At 40.6% G+C, this 18,526-nt stretch overlaps 1 protein-coding gene across 4 annotated transcripts in view; it reads left to right on the top strand.

Moving 5' to 3' along the window:
• The window catches only part of VBP1 (VHL binding protein 1), a 66,940-nt gene that overhangs the window by 33,384 nt on the left and 15,030 nt on the right, over positions 1 to 18,526 (top strand). Inside the window, exons 18-19 of one of the 4 annotated variants that reach the window (XM_020975657.2) lie at positions 1,707 to 1,814; positions 10,139 to 10,290. In XM_020975657.2, the coding sequence (XP_020831316.1) occupies positions 1,707 to 1,814; positions 10,139 to 10,153 (123 nt within the window). In that variant the 3' untranslated portion in view covers positions 10,154 to 10,290. Of the gene's footprint in view, positions 1 to 1,706; positions 1,815 to 10,138; positions 10,291 to 13,504; positions 13,619 to 18,526 lie in introns of those variants that run through there. The other 3 variants (XM_078147887.1, XM_020975631.1, XM_020975630.2) reach the window with 3 other exon arrangements.

Here is an 18,526-nt window from a genome sequence, read left to right as displayed (position 1 = left end):
CCCTTTATTGGCACTGATGGGCGGGGGGCCCACAACAAACACAAGATAAAAAATCAAGGTGCCAGGGACATTGCTTTCCCCCACAGTAGCCCCTTAGTCCTAGTGGTGGATAATGCTGGATTAGGGAGGCCTGCACAGAGTTTAAGGAGAGATGAGGAATTTAAACCCTCTCATTGATCTTTCCTCTGAATAATCCCTTTCCATTTCCTCACTTTATGCCAAAATATGAGTGTGTACAATCTGTTCATTTAATAAACCTCGAATCTTTTCACGTGGAAGGAGAGAAGAGGGTTAGCCCAGCTTGGCAGATTATTTTTGTGTCCTCTGCACTCAGCTGGATACTTGGAAAAGTGGGATCTGTTCAGTGTCAGGGCCTCAGAAGCAAAGAGCAAACCTTGGTCCCCTCCTGCCTCTCAAGGACCACAACTGGACATGGAGAACTCTCTTTTTTTTTTTCCATCTTAAGTAATGGGTTAAAGCCATAGATGGCATTAGCAAAGAAGCTATGGCCCACCAAGAAAACCACCAGACAAAGTAGATGGATATCAGAGAAAGCCAGCCATGAGAACAGGTCCTCAGGCAGACATGCCTGGGGGCCTTTGCTCGGGAGTAGTTACTATGTGGACAAGGCATATACTGATAAGAGAGAGTTGACTGGCTCTTGGTTCACTTGGCCGGCCTGGCATATCTCTTTTTAAAAGTTTCTGGTCTACTTGGTTTCTTTGTTTCACCTCACCTGATTTTTCTGCTCTAGGTTATTTATGGCTTTTGAGATCTTGCACTCTGAACTGCATTGGGGGGACCAGGTGATGGCTTGGTTAGACAGGCCAAAAGGGAGTAATTCAAGATGGCAGCCCAGGATGACAACTACTTCCTCCCATTTCTCTAGCTAGTGCTTCACGGTTAACAAAGTACTTGCTTCACAACAGCCCTGGGAGGTTGGGGTTAGATTTAACCAGCACTTAGTCAACACCCATTCTATGCTGGGCTATTGGGGATACAAAAACAATACTAATGATGACCAGTCTTTGTCTAGCATTTAAAGGTTTGCAAAGTACTTTACAATTATCATCTCATTTGATCCTCACAAATGACCGTGGGAGGGAGCTGCTATTTTCATCCTTATTTTACAGATGAAGAACCTGAGACAGACAGTGGCAAAGTGACTTGTCCTGAGTTATGCAGCTAGCAAGTGTCTGGGGCCACATTTGAACATATGTCTTGCTGATTACAGGCCCTGCATACCATGCTACCTAGGTGCCTTAGTGAAACTGTCTCTACCCTTGAGGTGGTGATCTGAGTATTCTCCTGACTTGACAGTTGAGAAAATTTGAGATTAAGAGGCCTTAAGAATATTGCTATGAATTTAGGGGTCTTGCCTGCAAGCCCGTTGCCAGAAGTGGCAATTAGGAGGGAGTTAGGTTATTGGTGTATATTATCTAGATTCTTTTTCTCCATAAGTTGACTTTTTAAACAGTGTGTTTTACCAGCTGGTGGTGTCTTCTTTTTCTTTGTTTCTCCTTAAATTTAGAAGATGGGATATTTGGCTTGTATCATATGTCTACTGACTTGCTATATAGCATGTGGTTTGTGGGAGACATACTGTTATTTTTCTTGACATTGTATATTTTATTGGGAGAACTGTTCAATGCACCTTTTCCCCACTACTGATTCACGTTTCCTTTTTTGTCCTTTCCAACTCATAGGTACAGACTCCACTGGGAGCAGTCCCCCTCATGGCTCCCCAGCCCTTGATTTATGCACAGCCAGGCTTAAGGACCACTAACCCTTTTGCTCCTGTCTCTGGGCCCCAGGTATGTTGGAGGTTGAAGGGGGAGCGTATGAGCCAACGTTGGAAGATAAAGAGTGTGCTGAACTTCAGTGTTAGCAGAGCTCTTGGAGCTAGTAGACACAGTACAAGAGAGTTTCACTTTGGATTGTCCTCCTCTTCTTTCTTCACTGGATTTCTCAGTGTTCGTGGTCAGGGGTCAACACTTTTTGTATGCTTCTGGGATGCTCTCACACCCCTATTTAGACAAAAAGAAACACCCATTCTGCTCTCTTCATTAATAGGCTTAGTTAGCCTTTCAGTGCCAGTCACACCATTGTGTAGAGCTGGCCTGCTCTCCTCACCTCAGGTTTCAGGTGGGCATTTTTTTTTTAACTTATAAAGCATTTCTTTGACTCCTCCCACCTCCCCCTGCCCACTGAAATGGAAAGAAGTGCAGAATATTGTATCATATAAGCACAGGCAAAACAAATCTCCACATTGGCCACATCCCAAAATGTCTGTCCCTGGCTGCTCTTCTGAACCTTCACCTCTTTGGGAGAAGGTAGGCACCATGTTTCATCATTAGTTCTCTGGAGTCATGCCAAGTCATTGTGTTGATCAGACTCCCTAAGTCTTTAACAGTTGTTTGTCTTGACAGTGTTGTCAGTATTCTAGAAGTTATTCTTTTGCTTCTGCTCATTTACAGTATTATTGTTATTGTATAAATTATACTCCTGGTTCTGCCCACTTTATTTTGCATCAGTTCATACAAGTCTTCTCAGGCTTTTCTGAAACCATCCCTTTCATCATTTCTTATAGCACAGTAGTATTCCATCACAGTCATATACCACAACTTGTTCAGCCATTCCCCAATTGATGGGCATCCGCTCAGTTTCCAGCTCTTTGCTGCTGCAGAAAGAACTGCTATAAATATTTTTTTGTACAGATGGATTCTTTTCCTCTTTTTAAAAAAATTTCTTTGGGGTATAGACCTGGTAGTGTTATCACTGAATCAAAGAGCATTCACAGTTTAGTAATTTGGGGGGCAGAGTTCCAAATTACTTTCTAGAATGGCTGGACCAGTTCATAGCTCCATCAATAGTTTATCGACATGCCTGTTTCTTGTGTGTTGTGTGTGTGTGTGTGTGTGTGTGTGTGTGTGTGTGTTTGTTTTTGAGGCAGTTGGGGTTAAGTGACTTGCCCAGGGTCACACAGCTAGCTAGTAAAAATCAAGTTCTTCTTTTTTTGGGGGGGTGTTCTTTTTGGTGAGGCAGTTGGGGTTAAGTGACTTGCCCAGAGTCACACAGCTCATAAGCATCAAGTGTCTGAGGCTGGATTTGAACTCAGGTCCTCCTGACTCCAAGGCTGGAGCTCTATCCACTACATCACCTAGCTGCCCCCAACATGCCTGTTTCCCACAGCCCCTCCAACATTTGTCATTTTCTCTTTTTCATCAGCTTTGCTAATCTGATTGGTATGAGATAGGCCTCAGTTATTTTGATTTGCATTTCTCTGACTGTTAGTGAGTTGGAACATGTTTTCATATGACTCTAAAGATAGCAGATTTTGTCAGGTAGTGAGACCCCCCCCCAAAAAAAAAAAAAAAGCCAAGGTCTTGGGTTTATTTTATGTTCAGCACCTAATCTGGTCTACTGATTAATCTCTCTGTTTCTTACTAAATTGTTTTTTAGCAGTTACAGCTTTGTAGTATAGTTTGAGATCTGGTTCTGCTAAATTCCCTTCCCATTTTTTTTTTCATTATTCCATTTGACATTCTTGACCTTTTGTTCTTTCATATGAATTTTGTTACTACTTTGTTGTCAAACTCAAATAGAAATGGGGGCCACTAATCCATATATAAAGATTATTGTTGGCCACATACGGACTTGGTTTTAAAATGTAATGTTACCTAGGTTTTATTGTATTTTCATTTTCTTTGTGAAATATTTCCCAGTTACATTTTAATCTGATTCAGTAGGGCTGTGTGTTTGACGCCTGTGTCAAGTAATTCTTTGGTAGTTTGATTGTTATGGCACGAAATAAGGAAATTTATTTAGGGAGTGTTGTCATTTTGATGATGTTGACTCGCCCTAAGCTTGGCCCTCATTTTCACTTCTTGGTCCTTCCCTCCTATGCTTCTTGAAGTGGTGGCAAATGTCCATCATTCTCCTGGCAGCCCTCACCCCTATTTTTCCCTGTTGATATAGACATAGAGCTGTACTTTATACCATTCTCTTTCTTCCTAACAACAGTGAGACTTTCCTTGTAATAAAGAAAAACAATTAAACAAACTAATAGGGCTACCATGAATGACAAGGAATGACAGGGTCTCATAGTCCCACATCCTCCACGATTCCTCCAGCTAAAGGATCTTTTCTCCAAGACTGATGATCATGTATTACAATCACCTTGCTGGCTGACTCTTGGCTCTCTGTATCCTCAAATGTCTAAATAATAATTAAAAAAATGCTTATTAGATACCTTTTATGTTTCTGAATTAATGGATATTCTTGGGCAGTAAGAAATGAAGAAAGATGGATTCAGAAAAACCTTGGAAGATATGTGAATTAAACCAGAATAAAGTGAGCAGAATCCCAAGAGCCATTGATCCAAAGACAATAACATCATAAAGAAAAACAACTCTGATCAAAGTATGGCTAAGCCTGTCTCCAGAGGAACCAGGGTGAAGCATATTGGACTCAGGGGCAGAGTGAGATGTGCATTTTGTGACATGGCCAGTTGGGGAATTTGTTTGCTTGAGTCTTCATATTTGGGACAAGGGGAGGGGATGGGAGAACTAGTGATAGTGATGGCAAAGTGAGAAAGAAGAACAAAGTAAAGGGCCTTAACGAAATACAGAGAAGAGAATGAACAGAAAGAAGGAAGAAGTGTGGAGGGCGACACAGACGAGCAGTTCAACTTTGTACCCATTATGTTGAACTGATTGTATACTTTAAAAAAAAAATCTATAAATAAATCAGTTGGTCAGGTTTAAAAAACCAACAACAGCGACAACCAAAACCTCCAGTGCCCCCTCCTCTCCACTATGAAGCATCTCTCCATCAGTGATGACCTGCCTCCCCACCCTTGGCTGCCTTCACAGGACATTTTTTCCTGTGCTCACTTTTTTTTCATGATTTCTCTTGACTTGTTCTTCTAGATGAAACTTTAAATTATTTTTCCTTATTCTATTTAATAGCTCTTTGGTAGTTTGATTAGCATGCCACTAGATCTGTAAAGCAATTTAGGGAGTATTATCATTTTTATTATATTAGCATGGCCCAACTATGATTAATTAGTATTTTTCCAGTTATTTGTATTTATTTCTGAAAAGAGTGTTTTGTAGTTGTATTAATATAATTCCTCAGTATGTCTTAGTAGAGGGACTCTCAGATATTTTATTTTGAATGGAATTTTATTTTTCTAGCTCTTCTGGGCTCTCTTGGTAATATACAGAAAGGTTGATGATTTTTGTGGCTTTATTTTAATATCCTGTTTCTTTACTGAAGTTATTGTTTCAATTAACTTTTTAGTTAATGCTTTAGGTTTTTTTTTAATCATATCATCTGCAAAATGTGGTCATTTTGTTTCCTCTTTGTCTATGCTTTTCTCTCAATTTCTTTCTCTTGTCTTATTGCTAAAGCTAGCATTTCTAGAACTATATCAAATAATTAAACTATTTCAAATAATATGGTGCTTTCCCCCTCCCAGAGAGCCATCTAACAGAGAATGTTTTAAAAGAAAAAAAAAGAGGATGAAGATAAAAGAATCAGCAAAGGGTAATCAATACATCGAAAAAATCTGAAAACAATGTGATGTTCTGCAAAGGAGTAGAAGGGGCATCTTCTCATCTCATCTTTGGGGCCGAGCTTATTCTTAGTAATTTCCCAGCATTCACTTTTGATTGTTCTGTAGTTTGTTCTTTCCATTAACATTGTTGTAGTCATTGTGTAGCTTGTTTTCTTGGCTCTGCTGACTTCGCTCTGCATCAGTCATGTAGATCTTTCCAGGCTTTTTCTCACAGCACAGTTGTATTCCATTACATTCATGGACCATAGTGTAGTGAGCCATTCCACAATCAGTGGACATCTGCTTTGTTTCCAATTCGTTGTTATTCCAGAAAGTATTGCTTTAACTTTATGGGCGCATATATAAGGACTTTCTTTTTATCAATGGCCTCCTTGGGGGATATGCCTAGTAATTGAATCTCTGGGTCAAATAGTATGGGCATTTTCACCACTTTATTTGTACAATTCCAAATTGCTTTCCAAAATGGTTGGTACCACTATACAGCTCCACCAACAGTATATGAGTGTGCCTGTATTTCCACCACCCCTCCCACTTGTTGGCCAATTTGCTGGCTGTGAGGGAAAACCTTTGAGTGGTTGCGATTTGCATTGCTCTTCTTTTTAGTGATTTGGAACAACACAAACACATGATATACATGACATATACTCATATATGTGTGTGTATGTTGTATATTTATATATGTAGGTACATATGCATATACTGCCAAGAAAAGCCTGAATGGGATCACGAAGAGTCAGACATGCCTGAAAAATGACTGAACAACAGCATGCATAGTGTGTTAGTTGTCTGTGTCTTGCATAGCAAACCCTTATCTGAGAAACTTGATATAAACTTTTTCTCCTTTGGCTGCTTCTCTGCCTATCCTAGATGCATTCATTTTGTTTGTTTAGAAATTTTTCAATCTCATGTAATCAAAATTATCTTTATTTGTCTGTGTTGCCTTTATCCCTTTTTGGCATCCCAATCTGTGTCTTATCCATGGTTGTGGAAGGCATATGTCCTACTTCTCTTCATCTTCATCATGACAGCATCCTTGAGTGTTCAGGTCACATACTAAGTGTGAATTCAGTGGGAAATATGGTATTTGCTCTAAGGTTGGTCTAAGGCTCACTTCAGCCAGCCTGCTTTGCAGTTTTCCCAGTAGCTTTTAGCAGACAGGGAGTTCTTTTCAAGGTAATTTGTTTCCTGGCTTATCAAATTCAGGTTTTTCTGAGTCTCCCTTGTCTATTCTAGTCTTTGGTTACTGCTGATTTATAATATAATTTAAGGTCTGGAAATACCATTCCCTCTGCCTTTTTACTTTTTTTTCTCATTATTTCCCTTGATATTCTAGATATTTTGATTTCCAAATGAATCTTATTTTATAGAGTTCTATAAAGTATCCCTTTGATAATTTGTTTGGCATAGCATTAAAACTGTAAATTAACTTTAGCAATCCATTTATGGTTTTTCTTCAGATAAAAGGTTATTGTATTTTTGTCCAAAGCTTCTATTAATAGGATGATGATGATGATGATGATGATTTTTTATTATTAATATGATCTGGTTATAGTTTTCATAATATTAAAGCAGCCCTACATTCTTGCTATAAATCCAATGTGGTTATAATGTATAATCTTTTTAATATGTTGTAGTCTCTTTGCTAATATTTTATTCAATATTTTTATATTGATATTCTTTGGAGATAATGGTCTATAGGTTTCCTTCCCTACTGGGTTAGATATCAGGACCCTATATGTATCATAGAAGGAGTTTAGAAGGATTCCATTTTTCCTATTTTGGCAAACAAATTAATAATATTAGAATTAATATTTCATGGAATGCTTGATAGAATTTGTTTGTAAATCCATTTTTCCCCATTATGGGTTGTTTAGGTTTTTTTTTCCCCGAGATTGAGTTAAATTCATTATTTTTGTTCATTTAATCCAGATGGTTTATATTTTTGTAAATATTCATCTATTTCACTTGTTATCAATTTTATTGGTGTATAATTGAGCAAAATAGTTTTTAATAATTTATTTTATATATTCTACTCAAGTTTCTTGACTTTTCAGTGCTCTGGGCACTTTTTAAGATGAAAAGATGCCTTCTTGCTTTGGCAGTGAGAGTTTCCTCATCTTGAGGTTACCCATATTAAAAAACCTATAGGTTCAGTCCCTGTTTCTCTCCCTAATTTTTTAAGTTGCATGCCCAATTCACTCATCTGTTCTTTCTCTCTATTTTGATCAAAGTGTTAGTGATACAAATTTTCCCCTTAGGACTACTTTGTCTCCTTCACAAAAGTTTTGTTATGTTGTCTACTTGTTGTCATTTTCTTTGATTAAGTTATCTATCATTTCAGTGATTTGTTCTTTGATCCACCAATTCTTTAGGGCTAAATTATTAGTCTCTGTTCTTTTCTTTCAAGTGTCCTTGAATGATTATAATTTTTATTCCATCTTGATCAGTAAAAGATGTCTATTATTTCTATTTGTCTGCGTTGTTATGAGATTTTTATGCCATAGAATACAGTTGTTTTTTATATATGTGTTATACATAGTGGAGAAATATGTATGTTCCTTTATATTCCCCTTCAGCAATCACCAGAGGTTTATCATGTCTAACTATTCTGGTCCTTAACTTCTTTTTGTTTATCATTGTTATTGTTGTTGTTGTTTTTTAAAAGATTTTGTTGTTGAGGTTTTTTTTTTTGGTCTAAAAGGGGCACATTGAAGTCTCCAACTATCTATTTGCTATCTATTTCTCCCTGCAACTTGATTAATTTTCCCTTTAAGTATTTTGATGCTGTATCATTTGGTACATATATATTAGGTATTGATGTATTTTAATATCTATGGTGCCTTTAAGCATAATGTAGTTTCCCTGCTTCTCTCGTTTAACATGTCTCTTTTTCCTGTTGCTTTGTCTAAGGTTATGATTGCTGCTCCTCCATTTTTAAAATTTGCCTGAGACATAATAAATTCTGCTTCAGCCCCTCATTTTAATTCTGTGAATCTTTTTGTTTCAAGTCTGTTTCTTGTAAACAACACATTCTGCTTTCTAATCCACTCTGCTACCCTTCTCCATCTTATGGGAGAACTCATCCTATTCATGTTTACTGTTATGATTGTTAATTTTTTATTTCTTTCCATCATCTTCTCTTTTACTTGTTCCTCTCTGTCATTTCCCCATTTATAAAAGAAGACAGTGTCATGAAAGAAAGGGTTCAACACTAGTCATCTGTAATTGAAAGTAGTCTGCTCCCTCTCCTCTGTTCTTCCTCTTCCCTGCACCTACCTGGACCTTTTCGTTGGTTCTTGCACTTTCTTTCATTTTCATCCTTTCTATGAGACATCCTCCAAAAGTGAAATATTTAAGGTTCCCTCAGCAGAGACATGCCTAGTCTTGTCCACAGATTTTCTGAAAGGGAAGCTTTGGGGAAAGGTTGGGTTTGGGAATGCCTAACTTCACAGTTTCCTGGAGTAATACATCTTCAAGGAAGTAGTCTTTCTAGTAAGTGACTTAAGTAGGAAAGGATCTAAGAGCTTTGTCTAATTTAATAATAATAATAATGGTGGTGGTGGTGGTGGTGGTGGTGGTGATGATGATGGCTAGTACTTAGGTTAAGTGCTGTTATTATCCTGCAGGGAATAGAGTGCAGGGCCTGAAGTCAGGAAGACCTAAGTTCAAATCCAGCCTTAGGCACTTCCTAGCTGTGTGCAAGTCTCTTTACCTCCATCAGCTTGACTGCCAAATGGGGACAATAGTAGCCCCTACCTCCCAGGGTTGTTGTGAGGATCAAATGAAATAATGTTTGTAAAGCCCAGTACCTGAAACCGTGTAAATACTTATTCCCTCCCTTTCTTCCTATTTTACAGATGAGAAAACTAAGGCTGAGGGAGGTTAAATCACTTGGCCAGGGTCACACAGCTAGTAATTATCTAACACAGAATTTGATCTTAGATCTTCCTGATGCTGAGCCTGGTACTGTGTGCATTCGGCTGTCTGGTTTAAGCTGTTTTCTGTTTTGCTGAGTAATTATTATCAGCACAATTTTGCTCAGGTGTGATGTCTATAGTGATATAAAAGTTCATACCGTCATAGATTTGGAACTGGAAGGGCTCTTTTGAGATCATCTAGTTTGACCTCTCATTTTACAGATGAGGAAATCAAGGTCCCAAGAGGGAAAATGACCTTGACTTGCTTAATGTCACATTGTTAAGTAATAGAGCCCAGCCAGGAGCCCAGGTCTTTCAGCCTAGAGGCATCTTCCACCTGATCTTTCTGTCTCCTCTGGTGTTAAACGCTGTTAAGACTTAAGGAGCAGATATTTAGAGTTTGTGAAAAGAAAAAAATGTTAGTGATTGGTTAACTTCAAACCAAAAGAAATGGCTCAAAATGACTTACTTTTTGTATCTCTCTCTCTCTGTCTCTCTCCCCTTCTGTCTCTCCTCCTTTCTCTCTCTCTCTCCCCCCCTCCCTCCCTCCCTCCCTCTCTTCCTCTCTTCCATTCTCCCTCCATCTCTCTCCCTCTCTCTTTCCTTTCTCTCTCTCTGTTCCCCCCTCTCCCCCTTACAGAGTCACTTCATGTAGAGCTCCAAGGGCAGGAGATGTGCTAACAGCTCACCACTGGCACAGAGAAGAAGAGATTGAACAATCGCCATTTGGGTAGCATAGGGTTAGAACCAGGGCACTCTCTTCCAGTGTAATAAAAAACAACTAACTTTGAATTCCAGTGCTCTTGAGATTCTTATTGATCATCATCGTGGTGTGAAATCCAGTTTTTTAACTTGAGAAACCTTTCAATGGCAAGTAAAGGCTTTTAGGTAAAAATAGTCTTCAAGCTGGAGGGGGGAAAGAGGAAGGAGGAAGGAGGGAAGGGAAGGGGAGAAGGGGAGGAGAGGGGGGAAGGCAAATAGCCATTATCCATTGGCAGGTGGGCCAGCCAGAGATGGGGAATAGAATATTGCATCTGCTTTCCACTGCTTCGAGGTTTTTCCTGGAAGGCACAGCCACATACATTGATCACAACTCCCTGAAGTATAAACGTAGTTATGAAGAGTTGATTCCCAACATTTAAGGAGTTGCAGAAGCTGTTTTCTTAGGACATTCGTTTACAGCAAACCCTCAAAATGATCCAGATTCTTTTGTTATTCTAGTTTTATTATGCCAGCTATCTTTAATTTCTGGACTTGGGCCAGGGCTTTTGTTCTACAGAGATGTCCCCCCGTTTATTTGTTGCAGTAGGTTTGACTGATTTGAACAGTTAGGTAGTTTTAAAAATACAGTATTAATGAGCTTAAAACAGGGAAATTAGGGTTTCCATGCCATCCAGCCTTAAAATATTGTGCATGCCACATTAAAGTAAGAAATTATTTTTTAAAAATTAAATATGTAAATATACTCTTTGAAACACATCTCTGTAATGCTACAGTCTTAAAAATATCCTATTAAGGAATTCACACACCTTTTACACTGGACAGCACCTTTAAATAAGAGTTTACTAAATGTTAATGCCACTATCTAGCCAGTTATATATAAATAAAATGACTTAGAAAGTTTAATGAAATTTAATATTAATTAAAATGGCTAATCATGATGTGGGCTACTTAGATAATAAAAAGTTTAACTGCATTAAACAGAACTTGGTGTGCAAAATTTCTCGTTTTCAAAACCTGCTTTTGGACCTTTAGAGAACAACAAAATGAAAAGATTTCAGTTTGATTAACAGATAAGTATTAATCCTCTAATTGTATCCCCCAGTTTTTCATTATCCACACCCTACAGTTTGACAGAGAAGGCACTGGCATTATTGTGTCTTTAGACAATGTCTATCCAGCTGGTTCCATTGTTCTACTTTTAAGTGTTTTGACACTTTTCTCACCAAAGTTACTTGCTTTTAAGTGTACTACATGTTTATTTTTGTGCCAGGAATAAAACGCCCATACCCAGAAGTAGATGTCCAAACTTAAGCATTTAAAAATCATTTTTACAGCCATAGGAATTTGCAATTTTTAACCACTAACTTGTAGAACTAAAACTGAATGAGGCCAACTGTTTGATCAAATGTTCACTGACTCCATACTTTTTCTAAAATGACATACAAATGCTTAGCTTGCAGTTTTTAAGTCCTGCTGAAGTATGGGCTCAACCTATCTTCAGTTTTATTGGAAATTACCACCCTCCTCACAGGGAACCGGGCAGACTGGCCTCCCAGGTGACCTCCATCCCATCAGTCTACCTTTGCATTTGCACTGGCTTTCCCTTTTTCCTAAATGTACTCCTTTTTTACCTCTACCTCAAGGTGTCACTAGCTTCTTTCCAAATTAAACTCAAATACTCCCCTCCCAATTACTTTTTTGTGTTCCTGTTGTTTTCCCTCTGTAGAATGCAAGCTCCTTGAGAGTAGGAGTTTCATTTCCACCTTTGTAAGCCCAGTGCCTGATGGGTGCATAATTGTTGAGTTGTTTTCAGGCATGTCTGACTCTTTGTGACCCCATTTCGGGTTTCTTTGCAAAGATACTGGATTTGCCATTTCCTTCTCCATCTCATTTTACAGATGAGAAAACTGAGGCAAACAGGGTTAAGTGACTTGTCCAGGGTCACACAGCTAGTGTTGAGACCTAATTTGAACTCAGGTCTTCCTAACTTCAGGTCCAGTGCTGTCTCCTGTGCCACCTAGCTAACGCCCTGATGCTTCATAAATGCTTGCTGAACGTTGAATATTCATTAAACTGTTTTACCTAAAACAAATCTCTTAGCTCCCTGCCCCTTAGCCTCCCTTCATTTGTAAAATTGGGAATAATGATATTTGTACCCACCCAACCCCTCATGGGGTTGTGGGGTTCAGTTGACATGTGTAAAACGCTTTGCAAGCACAAGCCCCTGAGCAATGTGGGCTATAGCTTTTCATTTAAGTAAGATACATTGTTATTAAATTCGTTTATTCCAGGAAACTTTTTTTTTTTTGGTGAGGCAATTAGGGTTAAGTGACTTGCCCAGAGTCACACAGCGAGCGAGTGTAACGTGTCTGAGGCAAGATTTGAACTCAGGTCCTCCTGACTCTAAGGCCGGTGCTCTAGCCACTGAGCCACCTAGCCGCCCCCCAGGAAACTTTTTAAACCCACTTCATTCGCATCTCTTCGGTTTGAATGTAGATGTGTCCCCAAATGAGTGGGAGGGGCTCAGCCGTCTGTATGTCATGGTGAACTGTGGAGTCTGGCATGGGCGGTGGGGGAAAAGAGCTGGCTTTGGGTCTGGAATGGGCCCACGGATCCCAGTTGGGGACCCTAATGCTAGGGATGGCAGAGGAGGATCTCGACCTGCCACGCAAAAATGAACCCAGTCTGCCCCTTTCTTCCTCCCTTTCATCTTGGAGCATTGAAGGGGGAGCAGGGGAGTGGTTGGGAATGGTCCTGAGTTCATTGGAATATAGAGGGATGAGGAAACCCTACTAGAGCAGGTTAGCACCTGCTCAGCAACAGCTTAGGATTTTCCCGGGGGCGCAGAGCAGTGTCGAGTGTCAGAGGTGGGACTCGAACTCAAGGTTTCTGGGGCCCGAGGACCGTTTGGCATTCATGGGTCCTCCAAGAGTGCCTAGGAAGCATTTGGAAAATGTTTCTTAGCTTTAGTCCTTGAAGCCATTTTGAGGGTTCAGAGAATCCGGATTGGCCCGGATCTCGCGGCCCCAGCACCGCCTCCTTCGCTACGTCACTGGCGCCTTTTGTTTTTCCGCTCCTTTCACTTTCAGGCTTTCGCGCTGTGTCCCACCTCTTCCTGCCAGTTAACCGCCGAGCAGCCAATAAGCTGCCACCATCTAGGAGCCGGGCCAATGGGAGCAGCCTCAGTTATTGGCGTGATCCAAAGACAGTCTCTGATTGGAGCAGGTCGCTCGAGGTCTCCCGGAAGAGGCCGTGACGTCCGCTGGCGTCGGAAGGAAGCGGGGCTTCTCGACTTCCTTTCAAGATGGCTGCTGCGAAGGAGCTCTCGAGCACCAGCGATTCGGCGGGAGGAAACGGGCGCCGCGGGCACCTGGGCATCCCCGAGGCTGTGTTCGTGGTAAGGGTCGCCGAGGGCCCTTGATCCACCGTGGGCGGGCAGGTTGCGCTCCGGCTCCTCGGAGCTATGAGAGGCGCGTTGGGGCCGGCCAGACCTGGGGGAGCTGCTGAAGAAGGTGGGGGAGGGGAGGGAAGGAGAGGGAAGGAGAGGAGGGGCGAGGAAGGAAGTAGGCCTCCTTTCTTCTCCTTTTCCCCCTCCTCTTCTTTATTTCTTTCCTCTTCTGCCCATCCCACCTCTCTTCCCATCCTCCCTTTCCCTTCCCCGTTTTTCTTCTTCCTTTACCCCTGTCTTCTCCTCTCCCTCCCCCTCTATTTCTTACTCTTCTCTGCCCTTGTCCTCTTTCATTCTCCTTCCCCTTCTCTGTCCCCCTTCCCTCCCCCACTCTCCTTTTTCAGTAAACATTAAGCACTTCTCTTCCCCAGGTGTCCCCCACATACACCCACTCTCACCCTCCCACACACTCCCACTCAGCTGTCCTCCCGGTAGCTGCCTTTCTTGTGCACTTCTCTCCTTTTCCTTCCCCCCTCCTTCTGAGCCTTTAGGCTTCGGCCTGTACAAGCCACTCTCCCCAATTTCTTTCTCAAGTAGAAATCAGCCTAGGTTTAGCTGGTCCTTCTGGTTTGCCTAGCTCAGTTTGTCTCCTCAGAGGCAATCTAATTCAGTCTATAGAGGAGAAAACTGAGGCCCCCCCCCCAATTTCTTTGGTTGATGGCAGACAAGTCTAAAAAGTCAGTGTATGAGCAGTATGTTTTGACATCTGTCAGCATTGTGAAGACTAGAGAAGAGGTTTTTACACCATTCTCTTTGGCAGGGTCTGGTGAGGCCTGTTGCCCCCCGCTCTGAATAAAGGGTTTTTGGGGGGTTTTTTTGGTGTGGCAAGCGGGGTTAAGTGAGCTGCCCAGGGTCACACAGCTAGTAAGTGTCATGTGTCTGAGGCCGGATTGTCTTCCTGACTTCAGGGCCAGTGCTCTATCCACTGTGCTACCTAGCTGTCCCGGAATAAAGTTTTAAATGCATAAAATACACGGGATTGCAAAGGAAACTAATGATAATGAATTACAGTTATTAAAATACTGGGGAGGAAAATGGTGTTGGTTTTGTTTTTGAATCTCTCAGGTTAGGACCCTTGTGGATTAGACCAAAAATCATTTAGATTGATTCTTTCTACATTGGCTTTGGGCCATTCTGAAGGGAAGAAGGCATCATCACCAATAATATTCTAAGCCCAGGACCAACACCAATAAGCTTATCCAGTTGGTCCCTGAGGATTATTCTTCACTTACAGCTGAAACAAAGAAAGTCCCAAGTCTAATTGTGAAAGCCATCAGGCCTCTTCTAATGGATCCAGGAAGGCTTTTCAAAGCCTGTAGGGTTTTGTCTATAAAAAAAGAATGGAAAGTATACTTCCGAGGATATTTCAGTCCCCCTCCCCATCATGTGTCGTGTCCGTTTCGTCACCCCCCCCCCACCGTGATTCATAACCCAGAGCACTGGGTTCTACTTCTCCCATTGTGACTTCTCTTGTGACCTCGAATTCTCTTTGTGTTCTCCCAGGTTATAAACGGGTTTTGTTGGGAGTATCAAGTAAGAAAAACTATGTAAACTGATGCTATTCAAGTAAGCTAGGACTGTTAGTATTTTAAAAGCTGTTTGTTTACCAAGAGACCCCTTTTCAGTGATTTGGCTGCAGTTCTAACCTCCTTCCTTACTCTCCTAAACATTATTTTTTCCTGTCCAGTGTTCAGTAATCTGAAATTATAGTTTATATAGTTTATTTTTATGTTTATATATTTTAATGTGTATTTATATAGTTTATATTTACTAGCTTACTTATTCCTGCTTTTGTGTCCACTTGGAATTCAAAGTCTTGGCTTTGGCTTTCCGGTTACTGTTTATTGCTTAATCTAGCCTTACTGATTCCTTTACTGTGTCCCACCTCCCTCTCATCCCTGGTACTTTGTGCTGTTATTCTTGTCTTTCTCTTATAGTGCCTATTAACATGTTTGGCTAGAAATAGTAAGAGGCCCTCAAAAAATAAAAATGACTAAGCACATCTTTTTTTCTACTTAGGGATTGCCACCCCTACACATACACCCTCCAAAAAAAATGTACTTTTTCAGGATTTCCAAACATGATGCCCATCACGTTAGACATGTTTTTCTGTTCCTCAACTACCCTTAGATGTATTAAAAAAAGCCTTAATGTAATCAAAACAAAGACTTAGTTTCTTTCCATGGCTTCACATTTCCTGAAATTTTACCTTTTAGGGATCATGGATTCCAATTTCCTCATTTTATGAATGAGAAAATTTGGTGACCTCATCAGCTTCATCAGTGGGTTTAATTATCTCTATTCAGCTGATGAGCTACAGCCACACATCTCCAACTGTCCTTTAATGATTTCAAACTGGAGGTCCTTTAGGTAATTCAAATTCAGTATGTCCAAAATAGAACTCTTTATGTTTTCCCCAAAACCTTTTCTGAACTTTCCTCTTTCTGTCAAGGGCCCCCATTTTTCCGATCTTTGCATTTTGCTGGACTCTATACTCTTCCCAAACTGCACATGTGCATATTTTGGCCCTTATACCTCCATATTCCTCAGATTTCTTTCTTTCTCTGAACTCCCCCCAGCCACCACCCCCTAATCTATACTCTCATACCCTCTTACCTGGTCCACTGCAATAGTTTACTAATTGATCTCTGCATCCCCCCCCCCAACTTTCTCATTACTCCAATCCGTCTTCCACAATCACAGCTGTTGAAGTTCATTTCCTAAAGTTAAGAGGTGATCATGTCACTTTTCTGGTCAGTACAGTCCAATGAGTTCCTCTTGACCTTAGGCTCAGTCTAGGTTTAGCCCTAACCTCTCTTTCCAACCTTGTTATACATGATTCTCTGTCCTGTGCTCTTTAGGCTGGCCACATGACCTTTCTGCTGTTCCTCACGAAGATGTACCATCTCTCACCTGAATGCCTTTGCACTGGCTGTTCCCCCTGCCTTCAGTGCACTCCTCCTCACTGCCTCTTGAGTTCTTTCTTTCCTTCAAAACTCAGCTGAAGTCCCACTTTCTGCATGAAGCCTTTCCTGATCTCTCCAACTGCCAGGACTCTTCCTGTCCCAGTTTAACCTGTATGTAGTTTGTATGTACTCTCCTCTCCCCCAGAATGTAAGCCCTTTGAGGGCAGGGCCTGTCTCACTTTTGTGTTTTTATCTCTAGCACTGTGCCTGTCATATAGTAGTTGCTTAATAAATGCTTATTGGGGGGGCAGCTAGGTGGCGCAGTGAGGAGTCAGGAGGACCTGAGTTCAAATGCGGCCTGAGACCAAACACTTGACACTTAAAGCTGTGTGACCCTGGGCAAGTTACTTAACCCCAATTGCCTAAAAAAATAAAAATAAAAAAATAAATAAATGCTTATTGGTTGATTGATTGAAGCCTAGAGAGATGAAATTATTTGCTTGAAACCACAAAACTAGTCATTGCTAGAGCTTGGACTCTGATGCCAAATCTCGCCACAGCATGCTCTTTCAGTAGGTGGTAAGTAAATGCTTATTGACTGATCAGAAAATGAAGGTAACTTCCAATATGTTGGCAGCTTGGGAAAGAGTCAGAAAAAGAGGCCTAACCTCAATTGACTGAAAGAAGATTGGAGCCAGCCTTGCAGAAGGCAGCTTGGCTGGTGCGTAGGTACAAATAAGGGAAGTCAGAAAATTGGGGTTCACTTTTTTCTTTTTTATTATGAACTTAATCATCAACAAGGATAAACAGTATACAAAAAAACCCCAGCAATACAAAGTAAAAAAGACAGTTTACAAAGACGAATAAAAAGGATTATGCATGAAACTGATCTTTTGTTACTGCAAGGTTGATTTTAAAAATGTATAGTAAATGGAACATACAAGTGACAATATTGCCCTATTTCTGTCCCCTCCTAAACTTGTTTTTGTTCTGTGTATTTTTTAATGTTTTCTCTTTTGGAGGAGCCTATATTACTACCCACTAAATCCACCCTCCCTCCCCTCCAACTCTCAGGCTCAGTGCATTGGCTGCATCTAAAAATGTTTCTCCTTTTGCACTCTCTGCCAAGATGTGGGCAGCACACTTTAGCACCAGTCTTGCAACTGGTCACTCTGTTGATCACAATCTTATAATTCGAAAAAACTGTTTTTGATAGTTCTTGTTCTTACATCACCTGCATCTGCCACCTCCCTCCCCCTCCAAGAGAGCCTTCTCTCTCAATAATTAATTTTTTTAAAGAGGGAAAAAGGGAAAAAAGGCTCTGTAAAATTAACCAACGATATTGGAAAAGGGCTGGTGTTCATATCTGTTAATGTGCAGTATTCTCCATGTTGTGGGGATGAGAAGCGTTTCAGACTTGTTTTCCTTTCCGTTGTTGTGGTCATCGTATAAATTGGCATCCTAGTTCTGCTCATTTCACTCTGCGTCAGTGCACACAAGTCTTGGGAATTCTTATGAATGTATTCTATTGCATTTTTATATCACATTTTATTCAGCTATTCCTCAATTGATAGGCACCCAATTTTTTTCCAGTCTTTTGCTACAAAAGGTGTTTTAAATATCTTTGTGCAAATGTATTTGGGTCCTTTCCATCTGTCTTTGTCCTCTTTGGGCTATCTATGTAGCTGTAGTGTTTTGGCTTTTTGAGTGAAGTTCCAAATTGCTTTCCTAGAATGGTTGAACCAAAAATCATGCAAAGTGTTTGAAGGTCTTAGTGTTGCCCTGTGAACTGTTGTATAGGCTTATTGGTCTTGTTCCCAGTCTTAGTATATTACTAGTGATGATGGCTTCTAAACCCCTCTGAGCTCACCATGATCAAAGAATCAATCTAAGTGATTATTAGTCTAATAGAGAGGGTTCTCAGCCTCAGGTCTGTGAATGATTTTTAAAA

Source organism: Phascolarctos cinereus, unplaced genomic scaffold, assembly GCF_003287225.1.
Source record: "Phascolarctos cinereus isolate Bilbo 61053 unplaced genomic scaffold, phaCin_HiC Scaffold_8;HRSCAF=390, whole genome shotgun sequence".
In the NCBI taxonomy this organism is placed as follows: Eukaryota; Metazoa; Chordata; class Mammalia; order Diprotodontia; family Phascolarctidae; genus Phascolarctos; species Phascolarctos cinereus.
Note: the sequence above shows the minus strand (reverse complement) of the source record. Positions and strands in the feature narration are given on the sequence as shown.